This window comes from Gymnoscopelus braueri, assembly GCF_963280865.1.
Source record: "Gymnoscopelus braueri genome assembly, chromosome: 22".
Classification (NCBI taxonomy): Eukaryota; Metazoa; Chordata; class Actinopteri; order Myctophiformes; family Myctophidae; genus Gymnoscopelus; species Gymnoscopelus braueri.
Window position 1 is genome coordinate 18,817,589 of NC_137624.1, and position 17,404 is coordinate 18,834,992.

A 17,404-nucleotide genomic window follows, 5' to 3' on the forward strand; every position below is an offset into this window, starting at 1 on the left:
CATAGCCATTTCCTTTTTTGTGAGACGCTGACAAAACATTTCTCCTGGAAGATGTTGATTTGCTGATGGATAGATTGGAGCATTACATTCGGTATGTGCAATCATTATTATATATGTTTTCAATGTCACATATATCTGATGCTTGTATCCAACTCGACTAACAAAAGAAGTACTGCTTTTCTACAGTGAAATGGTTTCCTTCTGAATAGTGTGTCAGCTTGTGACCTATTTGAGTCCTCTTTCTGCACACTTGTGTGGAACTCACATTCTCTAAATACATTTTCTGTCTTCAGGTTATCCTTGTTTTTCTGACCTGTCCGTTGCCAGAGGGCCAAGGACTTCCACGAGCAGAAAATGCACTGTGCAAAGTAGGTTAATGTGCAAATTAATGTGCTCAATAATCCCTTACTGCAGTGTAATCATGTGATCACCATAAATGCACCATTTACCATTTACAGTATAAAACCATTTTAGGGGTGCATTGAACTAATCAATTTAATACAACATATATATATATATGTTTTAATAAAATTAAATAAATTCTAAAACGGTGAAAAAAGCTGATCTACAAGCTCACAACGCATTGCGATGTCCCCGATGAGACCCATTGTGAGTTTGTAGATCGGCTAGTTTTGACACCATTGTATGACAAAGTATCAAATAGGGCTTAGGGTTAATCAGACTAATCAATTTAGTCAATATATTTTACGTTGATTCATTTACATAACATTTAGAAATATAAAAAATGCTTCACGATTATTTGATTAATGGAAAAAGTAATCGATTGAATAATCGCTAAGAAAATAAATAAATAATCAATTGCAGACCTAAACCATTTCAACCACTTTGCTTTCCCTTCGACTATGAACCTAATTTTAATTGTAGACCTTGTCTTCCTTTTCAGAGTGCTCCACGCCTTTGGCAGCCACCCACAGCAGTCTATGATGCCTGTTGACCTAGCCATGCATCTGTGTCTGAGCCAGAACCAGCCATTGCGTCAACTCCTAGGCATGCCTCTGGTGAAACCAACGGATCCTCTTAGTCAGCCCATAGACTGTCCAACAACATGGAACAACCTTCAGTCTCGGCAGCACAGCTCCTCTTCCTCAATGACATCCTCATCACCTTCCTCTTCCCCTGAGCCCTCATCACCGCCTCGGAGTTGTTTCCGCAGAGTCGGCGGCAGCCTGAGCAAAAAGCGGGTGGTGTTTGCGGACGCCAAGGGCCTGGCCCTCACCGATGTGCATTTCTTCTTCTCCGAGCCCTTGTCCCCTCCGGTTTCGTCAGTGACGAACCCCTCTCCAGCCAAACTCCAGGGCCATCAGCTGCCCTCATTCAAAGCGCAGCGCTACAAGGTGAGACTGGGTTTCCCACAGCCAACACTAGACCTAAAAGCCTTCATCGTTCGCCTGAAAGAGACTCTGGTACAGCTGGAGAGCTGCTACGTGACAGAGCATGCCATGACTGGCACCGTACGTGCCTGTAACATTAGCTCAGAGAAGTCTGTGCATGTGCGAGTCACTTTCGATTCCTGGCGAACCCACCAGGACATTCCCTGCACCTTCCTGCAGCAGCGCTACGGGGGTTCGGACATGGACGTCTTTGCCTTCAGCGTGGCCTTGCCCCAGAACCTGGACCCAAGCGAGCGCCTCGAGTTCTGCGTGTCCTTCAGGCCAGGCGCCGGTGCCGCGCTGCGCTGGGATAACAACCGAGGGCAGAACTACAGGGTGTGTGTGGAACCAGTGGGGGTGAATACGAGCCCAGCCTCGGTACTAGTAACCCGACGCAATCTCACGCGGCCTGCACTTCAGCGGCCGCCCTCATATCCGTTAAGTGCGTCAGTCAATATGAAGAACTGTGCTGAGCTGTACTCGGGGAGGTTTAACAGGCAGAGCTGGGGCCAGCTAGAGACCTACTCCTCTTCTTTTCGCTAGGCTGACCACTGAAACAGCCTCCGCTGGACTCCAACAACTGCGTTCTCTGGTTGTACAAAGAGAACGCATGTCTCATATTGTGTTCTCTGGTTGTATAAAGAGAACACATGTCTCATATTGTGTTCTCTAGGTTGTATAAAAGGAACACATGTCTCATAGTGTGTTCTCTGGTTGTATAAGGGGAACACATGCCTCATATTGTGTTCTCTGGGTATATAAAGGCAACACATGTCTCATATTGTGTATAAAGACAACACACGTCTCATATTGTGTATAAAAGGAACACATGTCTCATATTGTGTATACAGGGAACACATGTCTCATATTGTGTATAAAGGGGAAAAAATTCCCAGGTCCCTGAATTGACAGAGGCCCTTCAAAGTTCACATGGTTCAATGTTTCAATGTTTAACCACTTGAAACCTATAGCGTCCCTATTCTGGGGTTAACAGCGAAAAAAGCAGAGCTTGTACATCAGCTACAGTATGTTTGTCAAAGAGATTTGTTGTAGAGGGGGTAAAAAGGAGGGGGCCCAAGTACATAGAGCCCTGTGGACCCGAGTCAGTAAATGATATAGGGTCGAAGTGGTTAATATTAGCGTTCCACTGTGGAATTCTGTCATTTCATTGTGTAATGGTCATGTGCAATGTCTATTTTATACAAATTCATTATTTGAGATGAATGTCTTGTAAAGGGAATTTTGCTATTGAAATATTTAGTGCTCATCATTGTGTGGCACATGTTACACTGTAGCAACTTTCAGTGATCAACTAGCAAATGAAATGTGAAATAGGAAATGTGAAATAACTGTTGCACTAGCGGTAGAAGATGGATGGACTATATTTATAATAAAACTTGGACATTTTCTTTATTTGTGTTTATTTGCATCATAGATTAAACCGTCTGATGAATGAGGAAATAAATTGTGATTATTAATAAAAGTAAAACCCTGCTTCAGAAATTATATTCCAATTATCCAGCATGTTGCGCAGTTTTAGTATTAAATAAACACACTGTATTAGGTTAGCATATTTTAAACTAAAGGTCACAAATTATCTATAGTGGCCAGTATACAGTATAGCCCCAAATCGAGACACAGTGGTCCCTGATAGAAAGGTTACAATCATAAATCCATGTTATTTTGCAAAATGTGTTTGCAGCTTAGAACAACAAACAAAACATCACCCATACTGGGAAAAAATCTGGCAAACAATCTCTTCTTTTATTTATGCTGGTTCAAATATTCTCAGAATTCAAAACAGGCAAGACGACACCTTAGGATGTGGGTCAGGTATGCAGAAATCTTATTCCCTTCGCTTAAAAAAAAGCAAAAAAAAACACTCTTATCTCCAACAATTCCCGGAGGCTCAGATTTCCATTTGCTCTGTACGTCATGCATACCAGACAGAAAGTAAGTGAAATGAGAATATCTAGGCGGTCCCGACACACACACACAGGCGGTGAAAGTCTCTAGAGGAGCCAGAGGAAGACAGTCCTCTACCTGTTTTTCTCTGTTGTGTAAAGTTGAATTTAACTCCAGGCAACGTGAGTCATGAGGACAGCAGGTGCTGAGCGGCACATAGCTGGTAACCATGGCAGCTGCGAGGCCCTAGCTTCACAGTCTAGGGACTCTGTTGGGCCTGTGTTTACATGCAAGGGTGGAGTCATTATCAGTATTGTAAAAGCCCTACGGTGAGAAACTCTCAATTCCCGATTCTCTCTGTTCTCTGGTTCCCGCTCCTCCTAACTCGCCACCAGTCAGTCTTGTCTCCTCGCATGCACTGCCTTGTCTCTCGGGCAAAAAGTCCCTCTCCCAAGATCACAGCTTTTGTGAGCTGGTTCCGGCCTCACTGAATGAAGTCAGCCCGACATGGTACATGTTTACGCCGCTCACATGGTAGTTTTCATGGGGTTTCAAAAGGTTTCACATATCATGTAATATAAAGACCGCTTTCTTTACAATCTATTGTGCTTCTTTGTAACAATTTCCTGAAAGCGGTTGGCCGTCCTTTCTAATAAATTAATAATGATTTGGACGGCCATAGCTGAATGGTTAGTGAGCCCGCCTATATAGGACTCTGGAAGTCCCAGGGTACGATTTCAGCTCTCAGCAATGTGTCGAAGTGTCCCTGAGCAAAGACACTTAACCCCTAACTGCTCCATGCTCCTCTGTGGGCAGCACTCAGCTGGGTGAAGCTGAAAACTGAAGTACCCCCGTGGGATGTGATAGGTATATTAAAAAAAAATGTATCCTGCCGTGGACACTTTTATTAACTCAAGTTTCTCACAGTAACTCAGTAAATCTATCACAAGCTATTGTGTTCCAACACGACAACATGGTGGGAACTTTCATCCAACACATCTTTCAGCCAACATCAGTGCATTTATTTTAGCATGACTGCTTCCTAACCCTGCTAGTGGCTTTCGGTAGCCAATAAACTAATACGAAACACAGAGAGAGTTATGCAAGCACAAGACATGCATATTCGATTTACATAATTTGCCACCTGTTTCATCACGTTGCCTGGATCACAGGTTGCTTCAAATCTGCAAGACACTGACTCTGCCTAAGGGCCCGTACACACTGCAGGAGATTGGGTCCGAGATTGCTGTCGCCGACATTTTTTGGCGCTCGCCGACAAAACCTCCCGATCTGACGCAGATCGGCCTTTGATCTGCGAGATAATGCTCGCTCTGTGTGAAAGGTTCCGCGAGACGATGTGGCCGCGATTATCCGCTCTGCGACGGCTTTCCGACCGTTTTCAGATAACTACCATGTTAGATATTCAGCTCTGTCCCAGACAGGAGATCGGACAGTATCATACATTATGAAAGGGTCTGCGAGGAGATCCACGCTACAGCCAATGAGAGCACATTACAGCCACCATGGCTAGGGGGGCGTCGCTGGATCTGACCACAACAAACAGTCCCTACCGCAATATTACCGTCCAGTCCTGTATTAAGTTAACATTATAAAACAAAATGAGAGAGTGAGCGATTCTGGTGGGCTGTTTATTTTAGAGGAATTGTACAGAGAGAGAGAGAGAGAGAGAGAGACAGACAGACAGACAGAGAGTGAGAGCAAGAGCGAGCTCTGTGTGTGTGTGTGTGTGTGTGTGTGTGTGTGTGTGAGAGACTGTGTGCAGCATGTGCACGGTGTTATGAACAGCGTTGCCAGATGTTGCGAGAGAAATAAGCAACCAGGTCTATGAAAACAAGCCCAAGAAAAGGCCACTTGAGCACTTTAAACCTATTTACAAATACATTGGATATTTGAAAATAGCCGATCTACAAGCTCACAACGCGTCGCAGCTATTTTCAAATAAAAATCTTGAGAAAATTGTGGAATATTTTCCAAATCCACACAAATCTTGTATGGGGGTCAGTGATGGCACAACATATTTACAGAAGGGGGGTCTGCGGACAAATACATATTATGTGTTGTTTAAACCACTGGTTTAAACAACATTAGGAAACAAGGCCAAATAAGCAACTACACAAATAAGCCCAAAAAATGCACCCCGCAACAACCAATATTTACAAGCAACTCTACAGAAAAACAAGCCCAAAGTCGCTTATAATAAGCGGACATGGCAACGCTGTCACTGACGGCTTCTGCGCACTTGACTGCGAGAGAGGGAGAGAGAGAGAGAGGGAGAGAGAGAGAGAGAGAGAGAGAAAGAGCGAGAGAGGGGGGAGAGAGGCATATCACGGGATACGTCGATTAAAATGAATTGGAATAAACTCAAATGTATGTATTGGGTCTGACTCTGGAGATAGCATCCTAGTGAACTATCCTACAGTGTGTCAGCCCTTGTCGGGGATCAATCCTGTTGTGAAGACCACAACGATATTATGACAGCCGATTTCAAGAAATAAACTCCTGCAGTGTGTAATGCTTAACGATCAGATAACCCCCCGAGCACTTTAAGGTCCTGCAATGTGTACCTGCCTTTGTGGTCATTATCAGCAGAGTTGGAACACTCATCAGACCAATCATATGGCTTGGCAGTGCCAACCTGTTGTACAAGTTATATTAGAAGCATGCATGCTGTTCCCTACAAGAATCACTGGTTTGCCCAAAATCTGCCATGTTGCTTTCAAACGTCATGTTTAAATGCACATGTGCTTGGGAACATTCAGTACTGTACATAGTATACTGTCGTACCCAGGATCCAGTGTTGCAAGAGACACAAACGGCCAGGTCTATGAAAACAAGCCCAAAAGAAGCAATTAGGCTCAGTTCTATCACTTTACACCAGCTGTTTGAAAATGCCATTTTAAAAAATGTGAATGTTATTTGAAACATTTTAACAAAAAAATCTTGTATGGTCGTCCCTGGCACAAAATATTCATTTGGGGGTCCTTGACATGAAAATGTTTGAGAACCGCTGGTTTAAACAATAAAAAATTAATTGGAAGCAAGAACAAATAAGCTACTATACACCTTAGAAACAAGCCCCAAAAAAAGTTACCACCAATATTTACAAGCAACTTTACTGACAAACAAGCCCAAAGTCGCTTATAATACGTGGACATGGCAACCCTGCCAGGATCCCCAATTGGATATGCATTAGGTCAAAGACGCCCATTTTATAATGTAGCTTTGTTTTTTTGTTTCATCTCAGACCCACATTTAAGAACATGTCTGTCATTTAGCCCAGAATTCCTTTACTGTCTATGAACTTACTATAGGGCATAGCAGTGGCGGCCATTTTCTGGTTCCACTTCAAAATAGTCAATGCATTTTTCCCATTGACATTTCCAAAAATATTTATATCAATTCATTTAAGCCTAGAATCAAGCCATCCAGGGTCCTGGTGAATCATGACCATAAATTTTTTTTTTCTGTGATTTTATTTAATTTTATATTTAATTATATGATATACTATTTTGTTTTGCCGTTTTCAAAAAAATAATAATCACAGAATCAAACGTTTTATGGTCATGTTTCACCAGGACCCTGGATGGCTTGATTCTAGGCTTAAAATAATTGATATAAATATTTTTTTTTAAAAGTGGAACCAGAAAATGGCCGCCACTGCTATTTGCACATGGAATTTGCCCTCTGCGTTTAATCTATCCTAACTATTAGGAGCAGTGAGCAACTATTGAACAGCACCCGTTGAACAGTTAGTTATGTGTTTTGCTCAATGACACTTTGGCATTAAGCTATAGGAAGAGCTGGGGATGAAACCGCAAATGGCCACTCTACCTCCTGAGCCACTGCTGCCCACTTTTGGGCATTTCTAAGCGTTTACAACAGTAGGCCTACAGTATGTGTAATGAATTGGTTTTCAGCTACAGTGACATGAGCTTGGGAAGGGATTTGTTTGTACACACACCTAGACTAAATGATGTAAGGTCATGGGTATGATGTAAAATCATGCCAATACTTAAGGCAAGAGTCAAACCTTCTCAAATTCAGATTGAACTAAGATCAAAAAGACTGCATTTCGTATCAGCCCTCCTCCTGTAAGCCTGGGATGTTATTGAAGAGTCCATGTCCCCCAATGGTGCTGCAGAGAGCCCTCTGAAAGGCATTTCTGCTCACAGCAATGAAGAACACAATAGTAGACAGAATCTGTTGCTGTGGGAACAGAACTCCTTTGTTGCTTTTCAGTTTCTCCTCACAGAAACATGTACATGTAAACACCAGCAACACGGTCTACAGTACCTCATCTGCTAAGGTCTATGCATCATTCAGTAATAACTATGATGCCTAGTCCTTGGCAAATGTTTTTATTTTTGTTTTTTTAAGAACAGATTGCTCCAATGTGTATTTATGTCAATTCAGTTCAATATCAGAAAAGATAACCTCGTCTTCCTAATCATCACTGCTACACGCGCCGTGGTAGCTGGTAGGTCTTCAAGCATACTGTATATACAAGGCAATTAAAGTGACACTTCGGTTCAGTAATGTATGAGCTTTCTTCTGAGCAGCTGATTAATATGCCATAGCGTTCAGGTAACTCACATTCAGAGCAAACATGAGGGAAACACATTATAATAAAAGAAACAGGCTGTTACGCCCTCTGTTGGTAAGGACGAATATAATTTTGTAATTTTATAATCTCTGCCCCATTAGGCCATCAGTTACTGGACTGTAATGGGAACTCTAGCTTATGGCAGCACAAGTATTCATTCAGCCCTATTCATTAAAAACGTGTGTAATGTAGAGTGATGTATGTGAATACTAATGTAGTAGTTATGTGTGTAGAGTGGGTATTAAAGCTCCCCTTCATATGGGTTTATTAGAAAAATAACAAACTCCCACTTGAAATTCTTCAACCAGTATGGTTGGATGATTCCACTTTCACACAGTGAAATGTATTTTACACAATTTTGTAGGAAAGGGTCATCTCATGTACTAGTTATTTATTTTTTTCGTTTCCAAAAGGAATTTTATTTACATGACAGCTCTATCAGTTCGTAAGAGGAGGTGTCCGTGTCACAAACAGTGGATATTTCAATTGGAAACAAAACTCCAAACTGTCCTCTGTTGTCTTCATTCGCATTGGTCGCTGGGCAGGTGTTCATGCTCAGGAATCCAAGGACTCCTGCCGAAGCACTCTGCAGCCTTCCTGTCGCACTCACAGATAAACATCTCACACGCGTTGTTTTTGCCTGAGGATGGATAAGTAAAACCCTCAGTGAAAACTACGACAGCAGCCTATGAACTGGATCAAGCTTGACACTCTCAGTGTCAACATTAGCTCTGAGATTTCAGATTTGCTGTGGTCTCTATTCATAAAGAAAATAATACCAAGAGGACTGCACTATCCTTACAAAAACAAATAAATAAAAGTAACAGCAATAACAATAATAACAAATAATATTAATAATAATAATACATTTAGTTTCATAAAATAATATCCAAACACTAGCTCAAACAGACGGGAAAACTGTATTTCACAGTATGAGCGGGGTCCAAGCTTTAAACAGAGGTTGGTTTACCCTCTACAACTTTTCTGGAAGGCAGTTTATCAGAGATAAGGAATGGTAAACAAACTGTACTGCCGATATGCTTGGAGAGGCAGGACAGAAGCCATGGATTTCAAAAGTAGCATGTCACTGAGGATATCATCTAGCCAGTGTCAATGGCAACACTTTATTTTACAAGTAATGTGTATAGTACGTGTACTGTGTCTACTTGTCATAACTTGGAAAAAGTATTCCAAGCTTCCCAAGTACACTATAAACTATTTTAACGTATTGTTAGTCAACATGTCATTTGCAATGTGTTGTATTGTTTTAATTACATTTTTGTAGGTTTGTTTTGATAAATTAAAATGTTATACTTATTCTTATGCTGTTTATATACTGTACTATAAGTAAGCACAACCAGTTGGCAGTAAGGTAGTAAAGAATTACTGTATAACAATCAACATTGTTACAGGAGTATGAGGCCATTATGAATAAAACATATTCTGGACCAGTGAACTTCTGATTAACAGACAGCCTCTCTACCCAATCAGCGAGTGACGCCCCTCTAAGTAGGGAACAGCTAAAGTGTACTTACTTGTACAGGTCACTGTGTTCCCGTTACAGTCGTAGTCGTAAAGCTCCATGTAAGGGTTATCAACTATGAACCAGCAGTCAGGGTGCTGCATAGCCTCACCGTAACAACGGTCATGCACCTCACAGCATCTAAAATGTCAAAAAGAGACATGGAATCGGTATCAGAATCTGAATCAGTTCATTGGACAAGGATGATAAATGTGTCAGATAAAAAGAAACAGCTGGTGATGCCATGTGTATCACAGGAGGCATATGGGTGTCTACACACTATTGGAGGGTTACAGCTACAGAGACCACAGTACACAATGGGAGTAATTAGGGATGCATGATATACTGTACCCTTCATCACATCGGTATAGCGGGCGAGATTCACTTAAAATATTGGCTAAGCATATTTATTTGATAATGATATTTATGTTTGAATGTGAAGACTCAGTGTTTTTTTCTGGGAAGCTTGTAATACAAATAAAAGCAAAGAAGTTGGAAAAAGTAAAAATGTATGTGGCATCTATACTACTACTGTACATGTAAGTTGTTTGAACTAAAATGTGCTCATGTATCTTCTTCAGTAGTGAAAGCGGACACTTGGTTCATCAGACGGTCTCATAAATAAGCTGTTTACACTATTTTGTGAAAACTAATTTGTACGTTTGAATACTTTTTTATAATAATAATAATACTACATCACACTTATGTAGCACTTTTCTTACTACCCAAAGTAGCTTTACAAAACAAATCAAAATAAACAACTTTATTAGGAGAGAAATACTTAAAAGGCTAAAAATTGAGCAAAGAGAAAAACATTAAGCTGACTAAAGATGTTATTTGAGTTAGGCGGGGAAAGAGGGTCTGAAAAGGTGGGTTTTGAGGGAAGCTTTGAACACGGCAAGGGTGGGGGCGTCTTTGATGTGAGGTGGGAGTGAGTTCCAAAGGGAGGGGGCTGCAACTGAAAAAGCCCCGTCACCCCAGGTGCGTTTGTTTGTTGTTAACAAACAAAAGCTGTACTCCAGTACTTTAACTCAAATACAAATTTGACTGAGCAACTTTCATTTGCAGCTGAGTAATATTTGACCAGGAGTGTAATTGTCATGTTTTTATGTTATGTGTTGACACCAGGAAGATGTACCAGCTACTGTAATAATAAACAAAACCAAAAAAACACTGACTGTATCACTATGCTTCAAACACCTTTGAAAGTTCTAAACTCAGAAAGACATCTTTCTGCAGTGACTGTATTCACTGCTTTGTCTACACACAGAAACATTGCTCTGACCTGTCCAGATCATCCACAGGGGTTCCAGATCCTCCCTTGCCACAGTAGCAGCCATAGTCAGCATAGTCAAAGATGGGCCAGCTATCCGGCATCACACACAGGATCATGTTTCTAAACTGGGTCAGGCCCTTGTCATCCACTGCCTGGGCTGGAACATACAAGCATGCTGCACATGTGAACAAATACACAGCAACAGATATGCAAAAGTTGTGTGTGCGCGCACACACACACACACAATGTATACTCACGCATAACAGCATGCGCACACGCACACGCACACACACACACACACACACACACACATATTGAATGGATGAAAAACAATTGCTAGAATTTTAGGGGAGACCGGGGCTCCCAATAGAGGCCATTATCTAAAACAATCTAGTGCAGCTCACTTTTTTGAAGCCATTTAGTATATGTCACTGCAATTTAACTATTTTAACATTTCTCAACTATTTATGTAGGCCTAATAAAACTGTGATATGTATGCATGTATATATGTACAGTATGTATACATACAATGTACGCACGTACGTTCATTTATATTATTGTTGCACAGAATACAGGAGGGAAAAGGTATATTTTGATACCTAAACTAACTAAATTCCTGTGCTAAAGACAGAGTAACTTGTGGTATAACTAAAGTCCTGTGCTAAAGATAACTTGTGGTATAGCTAGCAATAGCACACGTCACTCTGGGGCAAGTTGTCTCAGAGCTTTCGGGGCAAGTCGTCACATGTGAAAATGTGCCCCAGTTACTATTATACACGTCAATTCTCTGATAAAATACACTTCATTCCAGCCTAGCCAGTGTCTCACCAGTGCCCAGCTCAAGCCCAGGTTCCAGCTAAAACCGAGTCTCACCAGGGCCCAGCTCAATCCCAGCTATGTCAGGCCCCAGCTCAAACTCATTACCAGCCATGTCAGAACCCAGCTATACATTAGGTTTCGAATTGGAACTGGAAAAAGTCATAATTCAGATATAAGTCTTCCTTCCTTAAGTACAAATAAACATTATGTGCCTAACCATTTATATCACTATATTAATGTGAACAGTACAAATCTAATGACTTTACATTTCGTGCACAATAGTTTGTTTTACTTAATTTAACCGAGTTACTGAAGTGAAAGCAAAAGTGAGACAACTATGCAGAGTCTCGTGGTCACGTGACCCCCCCACCCCATTTTATTTAAAACCCTTATTTATGATCGAGAGGCACTGAGGCCAGGCTATTTACAGTGATGACAAACAAACAATAATTATACAAAAACCTAAAATAATTATACAAAGAACAATCAGCTAAACTTTACTGTATGTGTATGCTACTCGTATTATCTAACGGTCACCTGACCTCCATGCTTGTAGTCATGATCAGCAACATTTACTGCTGTAAAATGACATGCCCAAAATAGGTTGCAAGCACTTAAGGGGATATTTCACATTCAAAAAAACTTTGGGTCATTTTATCATCTACTCAGGCTTTTGTCAGCCCCCCAGACCGTTTTTAAGTTGCTTTATTCAGTATTTAGATATTTGATATTCATTTTATCAGACACGCCCCCTTCCTATACAAACCCATTATAACTTCAAACTCCATTTTTAACATGTTAGATTCATCAAAAACACCCATCCTTGGTTCTGGTGACTCACCCTGCCATCCTAATACATGAGGGGGCCGTGGTTTTTCGATATTTTTTTTTCATTTATTGTATTGAATTTTTTTATTGTATAAAAGGTTTTTAATTTTCCAAAAAATATATTAAAAATAATAAAACACGGCCCTGTATCTACTGAAACACAGGTTCTTTTGTCTATTTTCTGAAAAGTGACAGTTTTGGACAAACAAGGTTTGATTTAGATGCGACTCACCAACGGAGAGGCCTAAAGCCACAAGAAACACAGTCTGGAGGGTCTTCATGTTATAGTATGCAGAGGGTCAGAAGGAGATGTTGCTCGTCTAAGCCTGGGAAGGGGCCCTCTTTATACTGGACAGGTCAGGTGTGTGTGTGACGCCTTGGTCATCAGTACCTGCCCACTACACAGGAAAATCCTGAGTGTTGTTTTAACTCTGACCAGAGGTGGAAGAAGTACTCAGATGATTTTACTCAGTAATGCATGAATGTGTTCATCAGTTTACTGTTGTAGTGGTAAAGGCGGGGCTGATTTTAATTACTTTATGTGCTGGTGGTGGGTTGCTTAAATCATTATAATAAATCATCATTTATCAGTTAAGTTATATGTAGTTATACAGTAATATATATAGAGACCTTGGGAATCTGATCAATTAAGTATGGGTGTGTAGTGGTTTGTGATTGAGTAAATGTTACTTTCTACCACTGACTCTAAGAGTATACACATGGATACATTAAAGGAGTAGTTCACCCCAAAAATTACGTATTTTCAATCAATTACACACCCTTTTTTGTCTTTTTGTTTTTGTCGCATTCCTAAGCCAATAATTTGGTCTCTCTGGTAGGAGACTCAAAGAGATACATTAGCATATTTCCGCCACTAATCAAATGATTGGCTAAGGAATGCGACAAAAACAAAACAAAAATCCATTAATTCCATGCTTCATGGGGTGTGTAATTGATATAAAACAAGTAATTTTTTGGGGTGAACTACTCCTTTAATACTGTGGAATTTACTGTTTACAGAGGGCAACACGTAACACTTGGTCACACAGGGAAGCACATTCTGGGGCAAAGAGGGTAAAGAGGAGCATGTGTAAAACCGGACCAAAAATCCCACGGTCTGATACTGTATCAGAACTCTTCAGAACGTGTTGCACTTCCTGTATTTAACCCATTCAATCCGGGAAACGCATCTGTGTCATTTTAGATTGTAGCTATAACCATTATTTTATACTTTGGCTATTGAAAAATAGCAGATCTACAAGCTCATAACGCGGCAGGCTTGTAGATCTGCAAATTTAAATCTTGGACATTTTTGAAAATCTTCCCTGATCCCTGGTCCCTGGAACAAAAGGTTTTGATATGGGGGTCCGCGGCCAAATACATAATGTTGCGGGTTCTTGAAATGAAAAAAGTTTGAGAACCACTGATAGAGAAACATAAGTTTTTTCAGAAAACTGTTAGGATTTAGAAGACATTGTTAGAATCGGAACCGCAGGTCTTAATGGGTTAATGTTCTGTCTAGACCCAGGAACACTGTGATCTGGTGTTTCACTCCATCTGAGCCATACTGACATCCCCCTATGTGTGTGTAATATACTTTTTTTTAATCTAAATTTTTATCCCACGATTTTGTAACCGTATTTTTTACACCCAGTGCCAATTGTCTATGTAATCCTGGGCACTACCTTCCCTCTGCCAACCTAGGGAGGCCAGGGCCGAGCTCATGCCTCCTTCAATGCATAAGAGCCAACTCACCTTCTTATCACCTGACAGGGGAGAGTTTCCCTGGTTCGACGTAGCGCATGGAAGGAACACGTTATTCCAACCAGTTCCCTTCCCCTCCATCAGGCGCCCCGGCTGGCCAGGGGGAGGCAGTATAGTGACCAGGATTACTGCATGTTTTTGTGAGGGTACCTACCCTAGGAGACACGGGGAGAACATGCAAAATCCACACAGAAAGGCCCTTTCGCCAACCCCACCTAGGGTATGGGCACTGATGACGCGGAGGAGAGAACACACCCCCAGCGCCCACAGCGTCCCCTGCGGGAATCGAACCCAGGACCTTCTAGCTGTGAGGCGACATGTGTGTAATATACTGTACTGTGTACACACACACACACACACACACACACACACACACACACACACACACACACACACACACACACACACACACACACACACACACACACACACACACACACACACACACACACACACACACACACACACACACACACACACACACACACACACACACACACACACACACACAGGCAATAGGTGAATGGGCAATATTGAAGTGCAAAACGAACGATCAATCTATCAATCAATCATATCAATCTATGAAATAGCCTTTTAATACAGATACATTTTAAGAAGCGATTTAAAATAAGGTTTAGCCGATTTAGCAAGCCCGACTTCCCCATCCTCGTCGATTTCCACATGCGCCATTGCATTTCATTCACAAGTATCCTGACGTTTGCATTGTACAGATACGGCTTGCTGGCCGGCACCGTGGGAAAACAATTTTCTGTTTGTTTCTTCTGATAGGCTCAGGAAGCACTGCAGCTACGATACAATACAATCACAGTCACATGTGGTCTGTCATGTGGATGACCGAGCCATGACATTGGGGCTGCTTGTGTGACATTAGATAAACGTATGCCTAGACATGCCTTCACCACATGGACAAATACATGGAAAATCCCACACTCCGGAGGGGATAGTGCTCAGTTTAAGTGAGTTAGAGCAGGTTTGGTGCCTTGCTCCACAATGATTCAGTAGGGCAAAGGTAAAGTACAGGTATTCTTGTACCCACCAACCAAGATTCTTTAATTTAAAAAAAAAGAGTGAAATGTAATCACTCCTGATTCACTACGGTTTTCAAAAATCTTATAGCACAAGGTGTGGGATAATGTGAAATGTACATTATAAATACAAATATATCTAGATAAGAAACATGATGGATAGGCTGATTGAAAAGTTGAGTTGATAACTGGTAATTACAGAAACTAGTCTGCTGTTGATAGTACACCTTGCACCGTCCTTCTGCCCTGTATGATCATTGTCAACTGTCAACTGCATCAGCATGTACTGAGAATACGACATAATGTACTGTATAAGTAAACATGTCCCTGCAGTAACGTGTCACCACAACAAATTCTATTATTCTATTCATTCTTTTTGTGTCTGGGTAGCTCAGTTGGTATAGCACTTGTCTTTAAATAAAGTTATGGGTTTGATCCCGGTCACCGCCAACCCAGCGAATGAGTAGCACGGCTTGGGTAACTAGGACGTGCAGTTAAGTTCTGGGAGCTGATGGTAGGTGTTGCGCTCCATCTCAGCAATCCATCTCCCAGGGGCCTAGTGAATTGAAAAGGGGATAGTCACCCTCGTTCTCACCCAATATGCCACTGTGACCTGCTCACTTCATTCTGTTTGGATATTTTAGTTAGTTAGTTAGTTGAAGTCTATTTCGGTCAACAAAAAAAACATACACACATATGGCATTTCATACAATAAAAGACAAAACAATTAAAACAAAAACAAAGCAGAACAAAACTGCTTGACCGAAAAGGTGTAGGCTGAAGCTAATAGCTTATAGTGCCTACCCTTCTTGCATTGAATAATCTATTAAAAACAGAAAATCAATTGTATTTGCACATCAGGCATTTAATTGACAGCCTTATTCAAGAATGATTATATTCTAATAATATTATGATAATTCACTATCTGATGTCAAGTTATGTCAATTTCTGATTCTGTGTTGAAGCCTACAAGGAATATTCCTCTCGACTCTATAAAGCTTCAATAAGAAGATGCACTTGAAATCGGAAGCTTTTTTTCCTCCCCACATATCCCCAGACACAACTTCCACTGCAGAAATGTCTGGGGGTGCAAGTTCACCAAGTTCATGTGGTTTCTTTAAATTTACGTAAATATTTGTGTATATATTTTTCTGCTACAGTGTATGATGATAATTGGTAGCCTGGTAAACCCTCCCTCCGGAAATCTCATTTCCATTTGATTTCAAATAGAAATGAGATTTCCGGAGGGAGGGTTTACCAGGCTAGAGAATTGGACCCAGAACAAAATAATTCTACTCTTACACAAGATGTAGCAATAAAGACACCTTTAACATTGAACCTTCATACCATAATCAATACTGCATGTGGCTATTCTCCAATAGTGCAAGTGCAATTGCAAATTCAACATGTTACAAGCAGAGCTCTCAGCTGAACTTTGTCCATCAGAGCTACTGGACGCAGCTGCTTCATTCACTTTATTCTTTATTATTCAACCCTTTCCCTTGCTTAATCTTCTTCTGCTGTCAAGTTTGTGGTTGTGCTTCTCAGACCAATTTGATGAAGTCAGCTATGATGGTCAGATGTTTTTTGTAAAATGTAAAATTTGCATTTGCGTTTCAGGAAAATAGCCATATCGTTTCTAATATGAACTTCCACCGCCCAGACTTTCTGCAGTGTATATCCTTATAAACTGTAACTGTAACTAACTCCATGGGGTGTTTTCACTATAATGTAATCCTTTCAATTACAGGAGCTTCTGACATTGGCAGAGAGGAAGAGGTTGACTCAGGTGAACAGGACGAGCCACTCAGTAAGCCTGCTGCTTCTACAGAGGTATGGAAATAATGTATCTCTGGATTTAATTGGTCTTCTCCCAACTATGACCTGAAACAAGAGGTTGGTTGAAAATTGAGTCCCACACAAACAAATCAATCATTCAATCAATCAGTCAGTATCTGAAGGCACATTTCTTTTCAGACAACAGTGTACACAAGAATGTACTTTGCATCCTTTCTCAGCTACCTCTTCTCTTTCTTTTCTTTATTTTTAAATTATGAATATTTCATCAACTAAACAGATTCTTCCAATGCTGTACAGCGCACGTTCGGTGGCACCGACAGCAGAATACTCACTTACAAATTGACAGAGCAAAAGCTGCACTTTATGCAGTTCTCCAAGCAGGATATAAAAACGTGCAGTTCTTTCTGCTCATCAGTGCCACGGTTCAAC

The 17,404-nt window shown here is 41.0% G+C and overlaps 2 protein-coding genes across 2 annotated transcripts; one reads left to right on the forward strand and one right to left on the reverse strand.

The window, feature by feature from the left end:
- On the forward strand, positions 1–2,799 carry LOC308077842 (protein phosphatase 1 regulatory subunit 3C-B-like). The gene is made up of 3 exons (XM_080418810.1): positions 1–91; positions 294–368; positions 905–2,799. The coding sequence occupies exons 2-3, from the start codon at positions 355–357 to the stop codon at positions 1,932–1,934; spliced, it is 1,044 nt and encodes a 347-aa protein (XP_080274936.1). The 5' UTR covers positions 1–91; positions 294–354; the 3' UTR covers positions 1,935–2,799.
- Positions 2,800–8,373: 5,574 nt separating this feature from the next.
- Positions 8,374–12,756, reverse strand: LOC308078163 (phospholipase A2, minor isoenzyme-like). Its single transcript, XM_080419285.1, has 4 exons — positions 12,598–12,756; positions 10,728–10,875; positions 9,456–9,583; positions 8,374–8,560 (listed from the first exon to the last, which is right to left on the reverse strand). The coding sequence occupies exons 1-4, from the start codon at positions 12,644–12,646 to the stop codon at positions 8,442–8,444; spliced, it is 444 nt and encodes a 147-aa protein (XP_080275411.1). The 5' UTR covers positions 12,647–12,756; the 3' UTR covers positions 8,374–8,441.
- Between the last annotated feature and the right edge of the window lie 4,648 nt (positions 12,757–17,404).